Source organism: Bufo bufo, chromosome 9 (genome assembly GCF_905171765.1).
Source record: "Bufo bufo chromosome 9, aBufBuf1.1, whole genome shotgun sequence".
Taxonomy (NCBI): Eukaryota; Metazoa; Chordata; class Amphibia; order Anura; family Bufonidae; genus Bufo; species Bufo bufo.
In genome coordinates, this window is record NC_053397.1 from 11,219,871 (window position 1) to 11,239,501 (window position 19,631).

Sequence of the window (19,631 nt, forward strand, 5' to 3'; positions counted from 1 at the left end):
TCAGTATACTTCTGATTGTACGTTTGAACGTCAATCTTGAATGCAGTGTGAATTTAGCTTAGTTACATAGTGACACCATGTACTTTTAAAGTGTTTTTCTGGGATTTTGGTATTGATGGCCTGTTCTCAGGATAGGCCATCAATATCTGATTGGTGGTAGTCCAACTCCCGGAACCAACTCTGTGTCGTGCAAGAGGGCCTCATTCGTGAGATAGGAGCAGATCACAGAGGTGGGATGCACACCTATCGGACATGTATGACACATCTTGTGGATATGCTATAAATGTTCTCATGGTAATAGCCCTTTAAGGGAATGTCTAATTATTTTTTTTCCTTTTACTATCAGGCATTTATACGCATAAGAGATCTTCGCTACCTGGAACTCATCAATAGTATTGAGGTATGTGCGCCACTGAGGTCACAGGCACAACAACTGCATGTATATGTTTCCTGCATTCATATTAATTTTTTCATCTTGGTTTCTGTATCAAGTAAAGCAAATAAAACACATTGGGGTTGATTTAGTCATTGATAAAATTGGTGCTTAAAGGTGTTGTCCCATCTTGGATCATTTATGGCATATTGATAGGCCATGCCATAAATGTCCAATAAGTTCACACATATGCGATGTCCTTTCCATTCACTTCTATTGAACTGATAAAAAATAGCTGAGCCAGTGCACTCAGCTATTTTCGGAAGCCCCATAGTGGTGAATGCAGGGTGTCTGTGTGGTTTGCTATTTATTCCCTTCAGGGCCCCTTTTCAGACAGGAGTTGGTCCCAGAGGTAGGACCTGCACCTATTGGACATTTATGGTGTATCCTATTGATATGCCATAAATGTCCCAGATGGGAATACACCATTTAAAGGTGTTGTCTGCTTGAGGCTGTCAGTGTATATGGCTGCACAGTGCTTTCTGGTAGAGCCCCCATTATTAACTACACTATAGATTTGTAAAGAGAGACTTTCCCTCTGGACAAACTAGAGGGTTATTGATTTCAATGCAGCTGGACCCCCCCAAATCAGCTTATTGTCAGTGGACTTTTTCCATGGATGGAGTTGCCCAAACTGGACAACCACTCTTAGGGTCCATTCACACGTCCGCAAGTGTTTTGCGGTCCGCAAATTGCGGATCCGCAAAACACGGACACCGGCAATGTGCGGAACAGAAGTGTGGATGCGGACAGCACACCGTGTGCTGTCCACATCTTTTGCGGCCCCATTGAAAATGAATGGGTCCGGATCCGTTCCGCAACGTTGAGGAACGGATCTGGACCCATTTTGCAGACGTGTGAATGGACCCTAAGGAGGCTATAGATACTTTATTGCTCTCGGCTGAGGAATCTTTTGGCCGTCACCAATCGGCCAGTAACTTGCTCCCCTAACACCGCTTATCTCCCAGAGAATTTATAGGATCAGGCAGGTTAAAACCAACCTGTCTGATACAAGGGCTGCCTAGACCTGTTAGAAATGACTTTCCTTACCAGCTTCGGATAGGGGCAGGAACTATATTTGGTGAATATATTTTTATATACAGTGCAGCAGAATATGTCAGTGCTATATGAACCCTGCCTGCCTGACGTGTAGGTCTCTGTAGCTGGGAGGGTCGCAGTTTTTTCTGCACATTTTCTACCTTTCCTTCCTTTGCTTGTTTGTTTTCAGCTCAATGACCTCATTCAGAAGTTTGTTTCCTCCAACCTAAAAGTCTTTTATGGAGCGATATCCGCGCTGCACTGTATGCAATGCTGATAGGGCTGAGGCTGGACGCCAGCTGCCAGTGTAATAATCATTTGCTGGGATTATTTTTATGGCAGCCTTAAAGTGAACCTATAAAAATATGCAACTGGAAAATAGGACAGACATTTCCTTCCTGAAATGTATGACAGGAACATATTCATGGAAGGCGATTTACCCTGAACACGAATGACTGGTCTTATGTTCAAGCACAAAGAGTTTCTCATTATTGGCAATTGTACTAGAATTACGGAGGTTTGCCCTCAATAATTTCTCATGGTCTAATGGTAGGGACAATACATGATTGGTGGGATTCTAACCGAGTACAGGTGGGTTTAGTCTCATTACCTTTGGGACTTAAGCTGGCCATGCACATTAGATCAGGGATCAGCAACCTCCCAGCATGCACATTTACTCAGCTGAGTCAGAGGAGGATTCTGGGAGTTGTAGTTTCCGAATGCTGGAGTGCCGGAGGTTGCTGAGCACTGCATTAGATCTACGTAGGCTGACCCTGCCAATCTCAGCAGGTTTGGCACAACCATCTAATGTGTATGCAGACATCCTGACGGTTGATGTTGTGGGGGATAAGGTGCGGGCATGTTTAATTTTAACTGTCTGATCCTTTTTCCTTGAGGAGATAAGCCGTTGCCAGAGGTGTCTGGCAGCAGCTTGATCCCCTCTATCCATTCACTACATATGCATGTGCATGTATGGGAGGACAGCTATTGGCCAAAGAGGTGTTATCTCGTGTGTGACCGGCTTAAAACTATTGTATTACCAAAACTCTGGGCTGCCAAAACCTATTTCAGTACTGTGCATGTCTCTGACCTCCAGCTCCTAATAGAAATCCGCTATCAGGGCATGCTGAGAGTTGTAGTTTCACAGCAGCTGGACTTTTGTACATTGCACACCACTGACCTGTTCTTCGACGAGGATGCCCAGAATAAATATACCAGCTGCAGAGATTCTGGGGTAGGTTTTCTATGGGTTCGTCCTGGGTTGTACGGTACTTCTGCGGTATGTTAGGCCGAGGTCAGGGGCCAGCACCAGGGGCTTTTGCTATTAAAGACCCTGCTGTGCATCCAATATAATGCACTGCAGATCCGCTGGCATGAGTAAGGAGCTAATAACTGCTGTAGACAAGTCTATTTAGGAAGTCACTAGATTTATATGCAGGACGGTCGCCTCTTATATTAAATCCAGTCTGGTTGCTGTCAGCGCCTAGCTCACCCAGCGGCTGAATCACAGAGCTCCTTTCACCCCGCTCCCCACCTTAGACCGCGTACAGTGTGACACATATGGAATGAGTTTTAGTCCCCAAACGTTCCCTCACAGCCACCTGCTATATCCAGACGTTGGGCGTGTAATTGCTGCAGCCACGTTATTGCATTATTATTATTATTAATCCCTCGAAATCCTGCAGGTGATCAGCTAGCAGCAGGTCAGGACGCAGAAATGGCAGAACGGCATCTACCGTTGGTTTCTATAGCAAATATTCAATCCAGTATCCCCACAAAGAGGTTAATCGTTGTATAATGCAACTTTCTAATATGCTGTTTGCTTCCTGACTATTTTTAAGATCTCTGCTTGCTGTCGACGAATGTGTGCTTGTTTCCATTTAGAGATGGGAAACCTGTGTTGATACTTCTCACAGGTAAGGTTCTCTTACAGTTCCATCTAGTTTAGATAATGTTCTGGATGATGAGAAATCTCTCCTCTTCTGGACTGATAATTTGCTATAATGTATCATGTAAAATCTTCCAGCGCACAGGGGATTGTGTAGACTGGGTACAACTGTAGCAAACCCTCAGTGGTGAAAAGTATTAGCTCTGTATAGAATGTCAGGTGAAAATAAAAATCTATTCAATGATGGCAAGCAGAGATGCTAGAAAGTGGTGATGATAAACGAAAGCAAAGTGTATTAGGTGCAAAGTTTTCATTATTTGGTGCACACAGCGATTCTGTTAGAAGAGATAATACTTTACCCTCTGTTCTCTCTATTTATGTTTTTTTTTTCTTTAGGAAAGGAAAAAGCGAGGAGATTCCAACGACGACTTATTTTTGGCAGATGTGCACGCCTATGAGGGCAAGTTCCACGAGGCCGCCAAACTGTACAAGAGAGGAGGACAGGAGAGCCGAGCCCTCAACATGTACACTGACCTGCGCATGTTTGACTACGCCAAGGTATTGTATTCAGATCAATCATTCCTCTGCACTTCTTCACTACAGAGCGCCATTAACCTGTTCAACCATGGAGAAAAGTGTAAAAATGTTGGCTGCCACCACTAGAGGGTGCTAGATCTGTATGCAGCCCATATTTAGGTAAGTAGAAGCCATATGCAGATATATACAAGGTCGCTCCCTACTGGTGGGAACAGACAGCATTATGGAAGGTATCAAGTAATTACCACTTCAAGTGCCCTAGGGCAAGGGTCCGCAACCTCCGCCTGTTATGAAATGACTACTTCCAACATGCACGGATGCTCAGCTGTTCACAAAACTTCCATAGAAGTGAGTGGAGTATGCTGAGAGTTGTAGTTTCATAACAGCTGTTGTGCTGGAGGGTGCTGACCCCCTACCCAAGGTAAAATTAAGTTGAATAAAGTTTAATTAACCCCCCTCCAGAAAAAAAATAATATTGCAATAAATATTATTAAAAATAAAACATATTTGGAATCGGCGCAATCATAATGAATGAGTCTTAGAATTAATGATATTTCTACAGCACAGTAAACTGGGGAACAGGTAAAAATCGGTGGCATTACTGCTGTTCTTTTTGCATTTTTCTTCATAAAAACTATTGAAAGCTAAATTCTAAATTATACATATCCCCAAAATAGTACAACTAGTCCATTATACAGCAATTGCAAAATAATAAAAAGTTATTACTCATGGAAAGCAACAGTGCAAATGAAAACAATGCAGGATAGAGGATCATTGCCTGGTCTGTGAAGGTCCCTTGTTTCCCAGGTTGAGTGGTCACATATGCTCGCTGTCGGGATCCCAAATGCACTACAGAGGGTCCAAGAACGAGCGACTGTCTCACCATGGCTGCCGGTGGTGACCGCTTGTGTCCTGGGTTGGCCTATTGCTCTTCATTCTTTGGAGAGTTTTTGAGCAGCGCTCAGCTCTTCGGACCTCCAGTTAGATGAGCAGCGTCATTACTTGGCACGTTTCCCATTGGGGTCTCAGAGAAGCTCAGACAGTGAAGTTCAGATGAGGTGCGCTAAAATATGAATGACCTTCACCGACATGTTATGGATATTCCATCAGGGACACGTTAAAAATGAATCGAGTAATATGGGGAGAATTCTCCGTACAGCCAGCGTTTTAATTAAATAAGTTAAAAATGGACTTTGTTAACCTTTTGAGGACCACATGTTGTAAATGTGCAACGTGGGTCTAGCAGGAGCAGCTGGGGTGTAATAGAGCAATTGGGATCCTGAGGAGAAGGGAGAAGCGATTTCAGTCTTCACTTTTGCAGCCTGCGTAGACCTGTTATAGTGAAGAGAGGCAGTGGCAATGTAATTGTTGGGTGCCCCCTGGCATGGTGGAGCCTAGGAGACCCTGATCAGCTCTTTCGAGGACTAATGACACCACAGGGGGCTTACTTCCCCTGGTGGATCATATGGATGCCACAGTGACAGTGGAAAAGGGAAAAATAAAAAGAAATTTATTTTATTGGCAGATGGAAGAAAAAAAATGCAAAAAAAAATTAAAACCACCTGCGCCAAACCATTGCCATAGCTATCTAATTCACCCAAGACTATACATTGTAGGTTTTAAAAAGACCATGGGGAACCCATTGTGGTGCTGCAATTTAGGCTAGTTTTACACTAGCGCTAGACGTCTCCGGCAGGTTGTTCCGGTAGGAAACAGCCTTAGGGCTCATGCACACGACCGTTGTTGTTTTGCGGTCCGTTTTTCACGGATCAGTTGTTTCGTATCTGAGTTGTTGGTTTTTTTTTTCTCTGATTTAAGTCCTCTTCCGTTCCGTTATTCCACAAAACCTATCCGTATGGTTTTCAGTATGCGATCCGTTTTTTGCGGATCGGAAATAGTAACTTATTAATCAGCAATCACATGAGCAATATGGGCTGGGCATAGCATTTCTACAGTATGGATCCGCGAAATGCGGATGACATACGGATGTATTTTGTGTGCGTTACGTATTTTGTGCGGACTATTGACTTGAATGGGGCCTCGGACCGTGATTTGCGGACAATAATAGGACATGCTCTACTATTTTGTGCAACGGAAATATGGAAAAGGAATGCACACGGAGTACCTTCCGTTGCTTTTGCGGACCCATTGAAGTGAATGGTTCCGCATATGGTCCGCAAAAAAAACGGAAGCGGAAAGAAAATAAGTTTGTGTGCATGAGCCCTAATGGAGATGTCTGGATCCAGCATTGCTGGACCCTGCCTGATACCAGTCAGCCCCATTAACTATAATGGGGACCGGAAGAGATACGGCTGCCGTCGGGCAAATATGCCAAGAATCCAGACATCTCCGACAGGCTGCTCCCTGACAGAACAGCCTGCCGGAGAAGTCTAGCGCTAGTGGGAAAGTAGCCTTATGTGTCCGTCACAAATGTTAAACGTGCAGAATCGCTGCGTGTCTGGACACTTAGGACCAAAGCACTGGTAGTTAAGGGGTTAAATATTACCTTTTATGTAGGCCTATTATTATGGTGCAGGAAGATGCAGTAAAACATTATATTGGACAGCTCTGCTTTCACTACACCATAGACGTGCAGCTCTGCAGTGCGACACCATGCCCTGACCTGATGTCTCTCTCTTTCAGGATTTCTTGGGATCTGGGGACCCAAAAGAGACTAAGACTCTAATCACGAAGCAGGCGGACTGGGCCCGGAATATCCGCGAACCAAAAGCGGCAGCGGAGATGTATCTGTCAGCCGGAGAGCACATGAAAGCCATAGAGCTGAGCGGGGACCACGGCTGGGTGGAGATGTATGTCTGCTTCCAGACCTCACCTTTAAGTGTCATTTAACTGCAAACGGAGAATATAATTTGGGATTGCTTATTTTGCAAATCTGCAGAGTCCAGTTTTTAAGGGCCCTTTACTTCGGACGACAGAGCAGCAGTTCCTTCCTGACAATCTGCTATTTACATGCGGCAATCTCCGCCAGAGTATGGGGAGGGGCAATCGCTAATACCTTCGCTTGTCCCAATACAGACTCGTTGTTTGCCGGCAGCAGATTGTGTTTACACGGCACAATCTGCTGCCGGCAACGGCGATTTTTGGATTACCCGATGAACGAGCGTTTTGCAAGATGTAACTCAGGATTAGTGCAGGATATGTACTGTATGTAAACAGTGACTGCACCAGCAGAATAGTGAGTGCAGCTCTTGAGTATAATACAGGATGTAACTCAGGATCAGTACAGGATAAGTAATGTAATGTATGTACACAGTGACTGCACCAGCAGAATAGTGAGTGCAGCTCTGGAGTATAATACAGGATGTAACTCAGGATCAGTACAAGATAAGTAATGTATGTACACAGTGACTGCACCAGCAGAATAGTGAGTGCAGCTCTGGAGTATAATAAAGGATGTAACTCAGGATCAGTACAGGATAAGTAATGTAATGTATGTACACAGTGACTCCACCAGCAGAATAGTGAGTGCAGCTCTGGAGTATAATACAGGATGTAACTCAGGATCAGTACAGGATAAGTAATGTATGTATACAGTGACTGCACCAGCAGAATAGTGAGTGCAGCTCTGGAGTATAATACAGGATGTAACTCAGGATCAGTACAGGATAAGTAATGTATGTACACAGTGACTGCACCAGCAGAATAGTGAGTGCAGCTCTGGAGTATAATACAGGATGTAACTCAGGATCAGTACAGGATAAGTAATGTATGTACACAGTGACTGCACCAGCAGAATAGTGAGTGCAGCTCTGGAGTATAGTACAGGATGTAACTCAGGATCAGTACAGGATAAGTAATGTATGTACACAGTAATTCCACCTGCAGAATAGTGAGTGCAGCTCTGGAGTATAATACAGGATGTAACTCAGGATCAGTACAGAATAAGTAATGTATGTACACAGTGACTGCACCAGCAGAATAGTGAGTGCAGCTCTGGAGTATAATACAGGATGTAACTCAGGATCAGTACAGGATAAGTAATGTATGTACACAGTGACTGTACCAGCAGAATAGTGAGTGCAGCTCTGGAGTATAATACAGGATGTAACTCAGGATCAGTACAGGATAAGTAATGTAATGTATGTACACAGTGACTCCAACAGCAGAATAGTGAGTGCAGCTCATGAGTATAATACAGGATGTAACTCAGGATAAGTAATGTATGTACACAGTGACTCCACCAGCAGAATAGTGAGTGCAGCTCTGGAGTATAATACAGGATGTAACTCAGGATCAGTACAGGATAAGTAATGTATGTACACAGTGACTGCACCAGCAGAATAGTGAGTGCAGCTCTGGAGTATAATACAGTATGTAACTCAGGATCAGTACAGGATAAGTAATGTATGTACACAGTGACTGTACCAGCAGAATAGTGAGTGCAGCTCTGGAGTATAATACAGGATGTAACTCAGGATCAGTACAGGATAAGTAATGTATGTACACAGTGACTGCACCAGCAGAATAGTGAGTGCAGCTCTGGAGTATAATACAGTATGTAACTCAGGATCAGTACAGGATAAGTAATGCATGTACACAGTGACTGCACCAGCAGAATAGTGAGTGCAGCTCTGGAATATAATACAGGATGTAACTCAGGATAAGTAATGTATGTAACACAGTGACTGCGCCAGCAGTAATTTGTATATTAGTCACTATAGTGTAGTGTACTGTTTTGCTGCTGATTATGTACAGGTCTTCTGTAGGTGGTATCTGTGCTTCTGTAAATGTCCATAATATCTAGTATCAGTGGCAGGTTACTAGTAATAGTCCTGTTGTTGGACTGCTGGGTTGGTTCAGGCTGATAGACCTCCAGGGAATGTCCGCCTGAGCTCACGTCCTGTAATAATTGAGTGCGGCAGGATATGCTGGTGACAGGAACACCTGCTTACTGGGCACATGGGCAGGACATTACATTACCTAAGACTGAAAATGGCTTTCAGCTGGTTTTAATTTCCGGCCTTTCTACCTGCCTCGCCCCCTGCACACACCCTTCTTCCGATGTGTCCTCTGAGGGAATCTGTATAGAGAATAACAGGCAGCCATGGTCCAGCTGCTCATGACGTTTTTGGGATATGTTTAGCCTTTTGTCAGCTGCGTACCTGGAAAACAAGTTATAATAATGGGGAACAGGAAGGTTATTTGCAGCCATTCAGCACAACAACAAAGCCGCCGCTTCCTGTCCATCCTTGTCGCTCTGCTCATCTTTTTCCAGTAGGAAATGTTTGCTTGTGCTTGAGGACCAGGCTTTGTGTTGTACCTCCAGCATCCTAACGGAGCAGAGGTCAGAAGCAGGCGTAGGACCGCAGGCGCCACATTGCTGCTTGCTTTGGGACCTTAGGGCAGAATTCACACCCAGTAGACTTGTTGAAGATTTTTTTTTTTGCTACTGAAAATTATGAATGATGTTGTTTCTGCAGCGAGTGCATGGATTTCTACAAGTCCCTTTCAGATGAATGAGATCTGTGGCATGGTGCGGAGCTGCGTACATCCATGTATTCCCCTTCTGACCCAGATAATCGCACTTTCTTCTGCTTTCCTCCTAAAACCCTCCCAGGAGATTTATAGGTTAATTTGAGGGGCTATAAAATTTAATAGCGGCTAAAAAGCGAGCGTTTCTTGGTAGCAGAACAGCCGTGAGGGGGAATGGGGCTACAAAACCAACATTTTTCATTAATGTTCTTAGCAAAGAGGTCAGGCCCCAGAGTGGAATCTTATATTAGATTTTCTGTTTGCACGCTTCTATAGTTTCTCGCTGAGATTATTATATTTTTTTCTTTTTTTAACCATCTTTTTATTGCGTTCAATATCAAAAACACATATAAAATAGAAAATAACCCCCCCTCGATTAGAGCCAAAGAGTCTACGCCCACAAAATCGAATAACGGTATTATCCATTCATCATGTAATTTTACATTTTCCCAGTTTTTTTTAAATGTTTTTGGGAATTTTCCTGCAAAATAAAAGTCTCAAGTAAATCTGACTCCTCTTCAAGATGCTGGATACCACATTGAAAGGTTTCCTTTCCTAGGAAAGCTGGGTGACAAGGAGCATGTCCGCCATTCCTAGACTCCAGAATGGAGAGTATTTCCCACTCCCATAGAGGTGGATTTACTGGAATAGCGGCCATGATGGATCATCCAATTTTTCCACTGATGACCGCATAATGGGACACATTTACTAAGGGACGTGCGACTATTTTAGGCGTAATATTGTCCCCATTTTTAACCAGCTGTGCAACAATATTTAGTCGCACGGCCAGTTTTATGCCATGTTCGCCAGTTGGGCGTGATGGGTCCGTGCTGGGGCTGGCACTCCAGCTCTGGCAAATTTACTAACATTTACGCCTGAAATGTTAGGGAAAAACGATGCAAGCCAGGGGACGTGCGCTTTAATTTATGACGAGCTGCATGCCTTGTCATAAATTAGACGAATCTTACGGCAATGCAGGGGGAAACAAAGACCGGCTTTATATGCTTTTTAAATGTTTTCCAATATGTTTACAGGCTGTATTTTTTTATTTTTGGGCAAATGCGCCATCTAAAAGCCACCTCTTATCTGCAGGTTGATCGATATAGCGAGGAAGCTGGACAAAGCCGAGAGAGAGCCGCTGTCACGGTGCGCTTACTATTTCAAAAAGCTGCAGCATCATGGCTATGCGGCCGAGACGTACATGAAGATTGGGGATCTGAAGGCGCTGGTCCTGCTGCATGTGGAGACGCAGCACTGGGAGGAGGTCAGTGCCCAATCCTGATTAGGAACTGTGAAGGGTTTCAGTAACTTCCCGAAGGCTAGGGCTACACTGTGACTTTACTTGTGTGACATCAAGTTGTGCAAACAAAAATGTGCGCTATTGGTCTGTGAATTGCATGCAATTGAGGCTTTGCAACGCCCTATTAGCCACTAAAAAGCAAATTTCAGGTGAGTCCTAGTCGCATGCATTGAACCTTGTGCTGGAAAACATGCAGCCTGAACCCAAAAATCCAGCAGATTTGGATTTTTCCCAGTTGCATCATCATCATGAGTGGCAGTGAGACCAGATTTACAATCATTACTTGCAATGTCATAATGCAACCTTGCAATCTTGGTGTGGCTGTGTAGACCGAGCTCAAATGGCCATTGGGACAGTGGGGAGGGGCAACTTTCGAGGATGCACCACTTCTCTTGCACTAGAGAAGGGGTGCATCTTGGACAGTAGCCGCTCCCCACTGGTTTATCTGTGAGGACATCCATGAAGGATCTGTGTTTGGTCCGTATGTCTGTTTTTTGCCCATCTGAATTTCACGGACCCTGCTCAGCTGAAAATCAATTTCCAGACCATTTTTTTTTTTTTTAGCAACGATTCGATGAAACCCAGATGGGGTTCTTGTTGTGTCCGTGGTTTTTCATGGACCCATAGTCTCTAATGTACATGAGGGATCCATGAACATGGACAAAAATAAAGCATGAATCCATGACTTAACCATGGCCCCATGGACTGTGGAAATTCACAGATCTGTGAATTTACACCTTAAAATCAACAGCGGGTACTGTCCATGGAGAATATGGACTGCACACGTCCGTGATTCACTGACGCGTGAATCAGGCCTAGCAGTGAATGTCCTGGTGACAGACTCCCTTTAAGATGAGAAGTTGAGAATGCGGTCTGTCCATGTCTGGCAGAATCCGGACGAGAGCCAAGTGGCCATCCCGTCTGTTTCTGGCTTTAGGGCAGCATGTTAATATTTTATCAAACCTTCCTGTCCTCTTTGCTGTGAACCATACACTGTCAATGTCTATCTCCAGGCATTTGCTTTAGTAGAGAAATATCCAGAATATAAGGATGAGGTCTACGTTCCATACGCGCGGTGGCTGGCAGAAAATGACCGGTTTGAGGAAGCGCAGAAAGGTATGTTACCATGGAGATTCTGCGATCTATACTGGGAATGGCTGCTCCATGCAATGTGTATTAAACTCTCTCACCATCCATTTTCCTTTTGATAGCCTTCCACAAAGCTGGTCGCCAGGATGAAGCTGTCAGGGTACTGGAGCAGCTTACCCACAATGCCGTAGTGGAGAGCAGATTTAACGACGCATCGTATTATTACTGGATGCTGTCTATGCAGTGCCTCGATATTGCACAAGGTGGGAGGCGTCCGTAATAGTTTCCTACTATGCAAGTTGTGTATTAGACTTTGCTCCTCACATGGTGATGATTATAGGACTGATGCTGCAAGAAGGGTGTTGGTGGGGGGGGGTATTGTTTTCTCATGCGTTGCTCGTCCATACAGGCTGCTCTATAGGTGGGACACATCTGTTGCTCTGTATGGATGTATTCCATGTATCTGGCAGTATGGAGAAACCGGTTTTAGCACTGGTATTATTATACAAGTGGCTCTGAATCCATTTTCTATTGGGAGTCACATGATCGTAGCTATGCTACTTATTTTCCAGATTTGATGATGTGCCGTATATCCATCGCCCGATGGGAATCCACTCCCCCTTTGTGCAAGAACATCCCATTTAGGAGGCTAAATTAAGTAGCAGCACGCGCCATTCCACTTATGCGCCATTCCACTTATGCTCCATTGGATGACATTACGTGCGTTGTGCATGCCTGGGCCCTCAAGTTACATTATGGGAGTTGTAGTTTTTAACACCCAAACATAGAAAGAAGGAAGTAGAACAAATGGTGCACAATAAAAAAAAAGGAATATGTGCCTAAGGCCTCATGCACACGGCCGCAAAAGATGCGGACAAGAATAGGCATTTATATTGAAGGCTGTCTGTGCAGAACGCGCACGGAAGCCATCCGTGTTTTGCAGATCCGCGATTTGCGGACCGCAAAACGTACCGCGGTCGTGTGCATGAGGCCTTAACCGGATTGTCTGACTGGATTCATTTTACCATCACATTATACACTGCTTGTTTTCATGGTTACGAACCACCCTGCAATCCAGCAGCGGTGGTCGTTCTTGCACACTATAGGAAAAAGTGCCATCCTCTCTGGTGGCCTGGACCGTGGGAGCACACACAGGCACGCATGCGCAGCAGCTTCTGTTGCAACTGCCTCATATCTGCGCTGCAGCGGTGGTCGTAACCCCTGGAAATGAACAGTGTATAATGTGATGGAAAAATGAATCCAGCCGGCAAAGGAAGCAACATGGAGAATCACTATACATTGTGCCTTGTATTAACTTTCTCTACATGATAAATGCCATTTGCTGAAGTGACACAACCCCTTTAAGGTTGATAATCATATTCGAGGACTTGGGAAATCGCCTTTAAACCTTCCATTTATTCAGTATAAAGGGACATGTCCGTCTATTAACTGAGATCAAAGAGATCATTTGTTGAATTTCAGTCTCGCATTAAAATCTGTAGGTTTTACAGGAAGCTTCATGTGGTGTTAATGACTCGGTGTTTGTTCCTTCCTGTAGATAATGAGGAGAAGCAGGATGCCATGCTGCACAAGTTTCACTATTTCCAGCATCTGGCCGAACTTTATCATGTCTACCACTCCATCCAGAGATACACCGTAAGTCACTGGTCAAGGCACAGCACACAGTAGGGGTGACTGCTGTATAAGGCTACACAACCGTTGTGTGTTTTGCGGTCCGCAAATTGCGGATCCGCAAAACACGGATGGCGTCAATGTGCGTTCCGCAATTTGCGGAACAGCACGGACAGCCATTAATATAACTGCCTATTCTTGTCTGCAAAATGGACAAGAAAATAGGACTGGTTATATATAAATATTTTTTATTTTTTTTTGCAGACCACGGAACGGAGCAACGGATGCGGACAGCACCTTTTGCAGCCCCATTAAAGTGAATGGGTCCGCATCCAAGCCACAAAAACTGCGGCTCGGATGCGGACCAAAACAACGGTCGTGTGCATGAGGCCTAAGCCTACTTACACACTAGCGTTTTTGCTGGATCCGGCAGGGATCAGCAAAAACGCTTCTGTTACTGATAATACAACCGTCTGAATCCGTTATGAACGGATCCGGTTGTATTATCTTTACTAGCCAAGACGGATCCATCATGAACTCCACTGAAAGTCCGTGGAGGACGAATCCGTTTTCTATTGACTTGCATTGTGGGTCATGCCAGATCTGTTTTGCTCCGCATCCCATTACGGAAAGAAAACCGCAGCTTGCTGTGGTTTGCTTTCCGGTATGGGAACACAACCAAACTGAACGCATTTTGGAGCATTACGTTCTGTTCAATTCCGTTTTGTCCTCATTGACAATGAATGGGGACAGAACGTAAGCATTTTTCTCCGGTATTGAGATTCTATGACCGCAAGTGTGAAAGTAGCCAAACTACAACTACCGACATCATCTGGGGAAAATCCTAATGTGTTCTTGTAGTTATACAGTTGTGGGGTTCATCAAAAGGGACCTGCTTTCTCCTAGAGCCCCACATAGATCCCCGCAGGTGCTGCACTGCAGAGTAATGCTAATAGGATTTATTTCAAGGGAACCTGTCATGTTGTACCTGCAGGCAGCATGTTATAGAACAGGAGGAGCTGAGCAGATTGATGTAGAATTTGTGTGAACTAGTGTTTTGTTAAAGGTGTTATCCCACAATTAATGTGGAAAAATCAGACATCCTATAGAACGCGACAATCTCTTTCTAACAAAGCTAGCACCAGCCCTGTACCTCACATGGATCCAGAGATCTCACCATTCATTGCTGTTGATTTGCTTCATTTCTATCAAGCTGGCAGCTCAAGGGGTGTGTGTCCTTTCTGCTGCAGCTCAAGGGGTGTGTGTCCTTTCTGCTGCAGCTCAAGGGGTGTGTGTCCTTTCTGCTGCAGCTCAAGGGGTGTGTGTCCTTTCTGCTGCAGCTCAAGGGGTGTGTGTCCTTTCTGCTGCAGCTCAAGGGGTGTGTGTCCTTTCTGCTTCAGCTCAAGGGGTGTGTGTCCTTTCTGCTGCAGCTCAATGGGTGTGTGTCCTTTCTGCTGCAGCTCAATGGGTGTGTGTCCTTTCTGCTGCAGCTCAATGGGTGTGTGTCCTTTCTGCTGCAACTCTCTCCCTATCAGAGCTCCGGAGGCAGCTGAAGGATGAGACTGAGCATGTGCAGCCATCTCAATGAGTCAGGCTAAGAAATAATAAAAAAAAAAACAAGCACCAGGTGACGCCACAAAGACGCATTTTATTAAATAATTCAGTGGCGATTCTACATTTTTAATTACATGCAATTACAAAAGTGTACAGATCCAGGTGCTGGTTTGAAAACTGTAGATCATTTTTTGTGGGAAAATCCCTGCTTTTTCTATGCTTAGGACCACCCATTGGACTCCTATCGGTGATTGCCAGCCTTTCCATTATGAGTACACCTATAGAGACGGCTGTCAGTCACTGACTAGGACCGCCCTCTGGACTCCTATCGGTGATTGCCAGCCTTCCCATTATGAGTACACCTATAGAGACGACTGTCAGTCACTGACTAGGACCGCCCTCTGGACTCCTATCTGTGATTGCCAGCCTTCCCATTATGAGTACACCTATAGAGACGACTGTCAGTCACTGACTAGGACCGCCCTCTGGACTCCTATCTGTGATTGCCAGCCTTTCCATTATGAGTACACCTATAGAGACGACTGTCAGTCACTGACTAGGACCGCCCTCTGGACTCCTATCTGTGATTGCCAGCCTTTTCATTATGAGTACACCTATAGAGACGGCTGTCAGTCACTGACTAGGACCGCCCTCTGGACTCCTATCGGTGATTGCCAGCTTTCCCATTATGAGTACACCTATAGAGACGGCTGTCAGTCACTGACTAGGACCGCCCTCTGGACTCCTAAGCATAGAGTGAGCAGCATGCCGATTTATGTTGGAATTTTCTCTGCTGATTTCACCCCTTGTAATGCATAGTCAAATCTAAATGTAAATCCTGCAGATTTAGCGGGGGATACAATGCACGTTCCAGTTTACCTTCCATGTGGACGTACTCTGTTTTACTGACTTTTCATTCTTCTCTCATCATGTGTTTTATTTCAGGATGAACCATTCAGTTCTCACTTACCAGAAACCTTGTTCAATATCGCCAGGTTCCTGCTGCACAGTCTGACCAAAGAAAGTCCTCTGGGCATATCCAAGGTGTATCCTTTATGACCGATCAGTGCTATCTGTGTATCCCAGCTCTAAATTCTAGCAATCATCATCTCTGCCGTTCGCCTCCTTGACTCAAGGCACCAGAAACACTTTGTACACATTGGCCAAACAGAGCAAGGCCCTGGGCGCTTATAAACTTGCCCGGCATGTGTATGAGAGACTCCAAGGCCTCCGAATTCCCAGCAAATTCCAGGAGCCCATTGAGCTGGGAATTCTCACTATCCGTTCCAAGCCGTTCCATGACAGTGAGGTAAGAGCTGGAAATTGTGTAATACATTTACACCTACAGGGTGCGCTGTCTGCCATGATCATGAGCGCGATTGCAGATCCACCGTAGACTGTTATTCAGTTCCATAAGCAGAAGTTTGCAGTTGTACTATGAAACTGGCCCCTAATCAACTGGTATGGGAACCAAAGTGTAATAGAAGTGCCAGGTCCTAGAATTGCCCCTCGTTGTGGCTTTTCTCCCTGTTAAAGAGGACCTGTCAGTGAAATAACAGTTCGGAAGCATCTTTTCTGATAACTCTGCTTTGTGCTGTTCCTCTGTTATTCCTTTTGGAAATATATAAATAATTTCACAACTGGTTGTTACCAGTCCTGGGCTTGTCCCTGCACAGTCTGACACTGTCTGCCCTGGGCTGACTTTGCTAAACTGTTTTCATTTGACAGGGGGAATAGTATCAACCAGTTGTTAGCGTATTCATACATTTCCAGGAGGAATACCAGAGAAACGGCACACGGCAGAGTCCTAAGGAAAGATGCTCCAGAATGATTAAAGGTATTTGCTAAAGCAGACATGTCGGGGGCTGTGACACAATAAGGTCACTTGCATGGTACCTGTATGGCGGCACACAAAGTCATGGACCTGTATGGCGGCACACAAAGTCATGGACCTGTATGGCGGTACACAAAGTCATGGACCTGTAGGCTGTCTGTCGACCATTGTGCATTGTCATTTTGAAAACAAAAAAAATCTTTGCATCACTCTGTATAAAATTGGATGTGCGGCACGGGCCCATAGAAGGCTGCGTTGCATGTGAAGGATACGTTATGTAATATGGCCACATGGAGCCCTGCCTGAGATTGGTAACCCTAATGGGGTAGTGGGTGCCTTGACTGTGTATGGCTAAAAGGACAAAGAAATCATTTGCCGCCATTTATTTCACAAGTGGAAGAAGTTTAATAGAAACCTGGTCGATGCCTGATAATCTACTACCGCTCAGGTCTTGCAGTTGTTGGCAGAATTAAGTGTACTACTTGGCAGCCTGAGCTATAGAATGGGGAATATATGCTTTATCACTCTGCGTTTTATTCCTGATCACGAAGAAGTGTGGGGTCAGTGTCCCCGGACTACCTCCAGGACAGTAAACCTCTGATGCCATTCAGGCTGCACGTACACTTCTTCCACATGCTTCACAGGCATGCTCAACCTGCGGCCCTCCAGCTGTTGTAAAACTACAACTCCCATAATTCCCGGACATCCTACAGCTATCAGCCTACAGAAGGGCCTGGTGGGAGTTGTAGTTTTACAACAGCTGGAGGGCCGCAGGTTGAGCATCCCTACTATGTAGCAGTAACGCCTGACCACAAGGGGGCACCATACTACCAGCTGCTCCTATTCTTCACATTGTCAGACGGCGCGTTATCTCCTTCACTTACAGAGGTCCCTCCACATGGAACAGGATGGCAGACATGGAGTCAGGCTGTGACTATGGGTGCTGTGGATTTCTTTCTCTCTGGTGATGACCGCAGCTCGCTTGCATTTTGCTGAACTGTATACCTTTGCTATAATATGTAAAATTGCAGCTACACTCTTATTGGGTTGTCCAGCCAGACATAGGTTTGCATAGGAGCTGCATACATAAATCGATTTGCTATTTTAAGATTTAGATGCAAAAATTGGTTGCAACATGCACAGACAATCTCATGTGCAGCGGTAACGTCCTCCATGAGGCTCACAAAAAGTGAAAGGCTCCCTATCCTTTAACTAAGGTCAGAGCGGGGACGTGAATCGTCTTTCACGGATCTGCACGCTTCCCGGCTTTATGATGTTAAAGGGCCTGTTTAATGCTAACGTAAACACTGTCATCTGTGCCGCACTTAGCAAAATAAACGGCTGGAGCTCACCTAGAATAAATCATTATGTAATTAGGCCATGGCAGGGAGGGGGTTAATTTTTGCAGAAGTGCACATCTGTTTCCAGTAAGCGTTCCCAGTTGCCAGAGAATTACACAGGAGATTTTTAAGGTCATAAAGAACCGCTGCGGTGCGGCCTGCGTCTCGTAGTAACGCTACGTCCAAGGTCCCGACTGCGGTTTCTGATTTATATGGAGATTTGTGCGCTTTCATATGTGGCTCTATAATATCAGGCTGCAGAGAACAAGCTCCGGAGCAGCCTGACATGACGGGCACGATGAGAGTTGTTGTTTTCCTATAGGAGCAGCCATCATTTGCTGATTTAACTGATTGAATTGATTCCACGGGAACTACTTACCCCATCATCCTGTGTAATATAGATCTCAATAGTGGACCTGGGTAAGATGCCCCACGTGGCTCTGTTTCTACGTTTGGATGTAATGAATGATTTGCAGCAAATGTTGAACCATTGTTATAACCCTCCAGAGCCGTTCATCTCACCCTTGGCATGTCTGGTCAGTGACGCCGGTCAGCAGGAGTAGTAGTCTCCTGACTCTAGAGGGGGAGATGAACGGCCATCCTTCTTCATTGCTAAGCCCAGACATTGAAATTGACAACTACGGGTTTATCTGCACCCGTCTATGGGATGCATCGGTGCAGTCTTCCTGCAAAAGAGGCCAAAAAAGGAGCAGCACTGTGTGCCCCTGAACGATAAGATCACGTGTGTATCATGGCTATTGGGATAAACATGTCAGACCAGTCTGGCAGCAGACGACACATGGCAGTAAGTAATTACAGCGGGAAGTGCCTCCCGATCATTGGAGAGACTTCCGGGCCAGGTGTTATGACAGCTGATGATCTGTAATACGAGGGGGGGGGGGGGGGGGGGGGTTCAATGAATTTTCGGAAAAACTTTTACTTATTACTTTTCAATGTAATCCCCCTTGACTTCAACACACTTCGCCTCCATTGATCAGATGCCCTCAGAATAGGAGACGTCTTGCTGTTGAAGGAACCTTCTTACCGCCCCTCTGACTGCATTATCATCAGTAAATCGTTCTCCACGCAGACATTTCTTCAGGTTCCGAAAGAGAAAGTAATGACTGTGAGCCAGGCCTGGCCTATAGGGTGGTTAATGACTGGGAGCCAGGCCTGGCCTGTAGGGTGGTTAATGACTGGGAGCCAGGCCTGGCCTATAGGGCGGACGGTTAATGACTGGGAGCCAGGCCTGGCCTATAGGGTGGTTAATGACTGGGCGCCAGGCCTGGACTGTAGGCCGGACGGTTAATGACTGGGAGCCAGGCCTGGCCTATAGGGTGGTTAATGACTGGGAGCCAGGCCTGGCCTATAGGGTGGTTAATGACTGGGAGCCAGGCCTGGCCTGTAGGGTGGTTAATGACTGGGAGCCAGGCCTGGCCTATAGGGCGGACGGTTAATGACTGGGAGCCAGGCCTGGCCTATAGGGTGGTTAA

The 19,631-nt window shown here is 45.4% G+C and overlaps 1 protein-coding gene across 1 annotated transcript in view; it reads left to right on the plus strand.

The window, feature by feature from the left end:
• Positions 1-19,631, plus strand: part of IFT122 (intraflagellar transport 122) — a 50,092-nt gene that overhangs the window by 16,739 nt on the left and 13,722 nt on the right. The window contains 9 exon segments of the mRNA XM_040408365.1: positions 347-400; positions 3,756-3,917; positions 6,540-6,706; positions 10,482-10,653; positions 11,703-11,805; positions 11,901-12,041; positions 13,337-13,434; positions 15,910-16,010; positions 16,108-16,273. Coding sequence (XP_040264299.1) covers positions 347-400; positions 3,756-3,917; positions 6,540-6,706; positions 10,482-10,653; positions 11,703-11,805; positions 11,901-12,041; positions 13,337-13,434; positions 15,910-16,010; positions 16,108-16,273 — 1,164 coding nt within the window.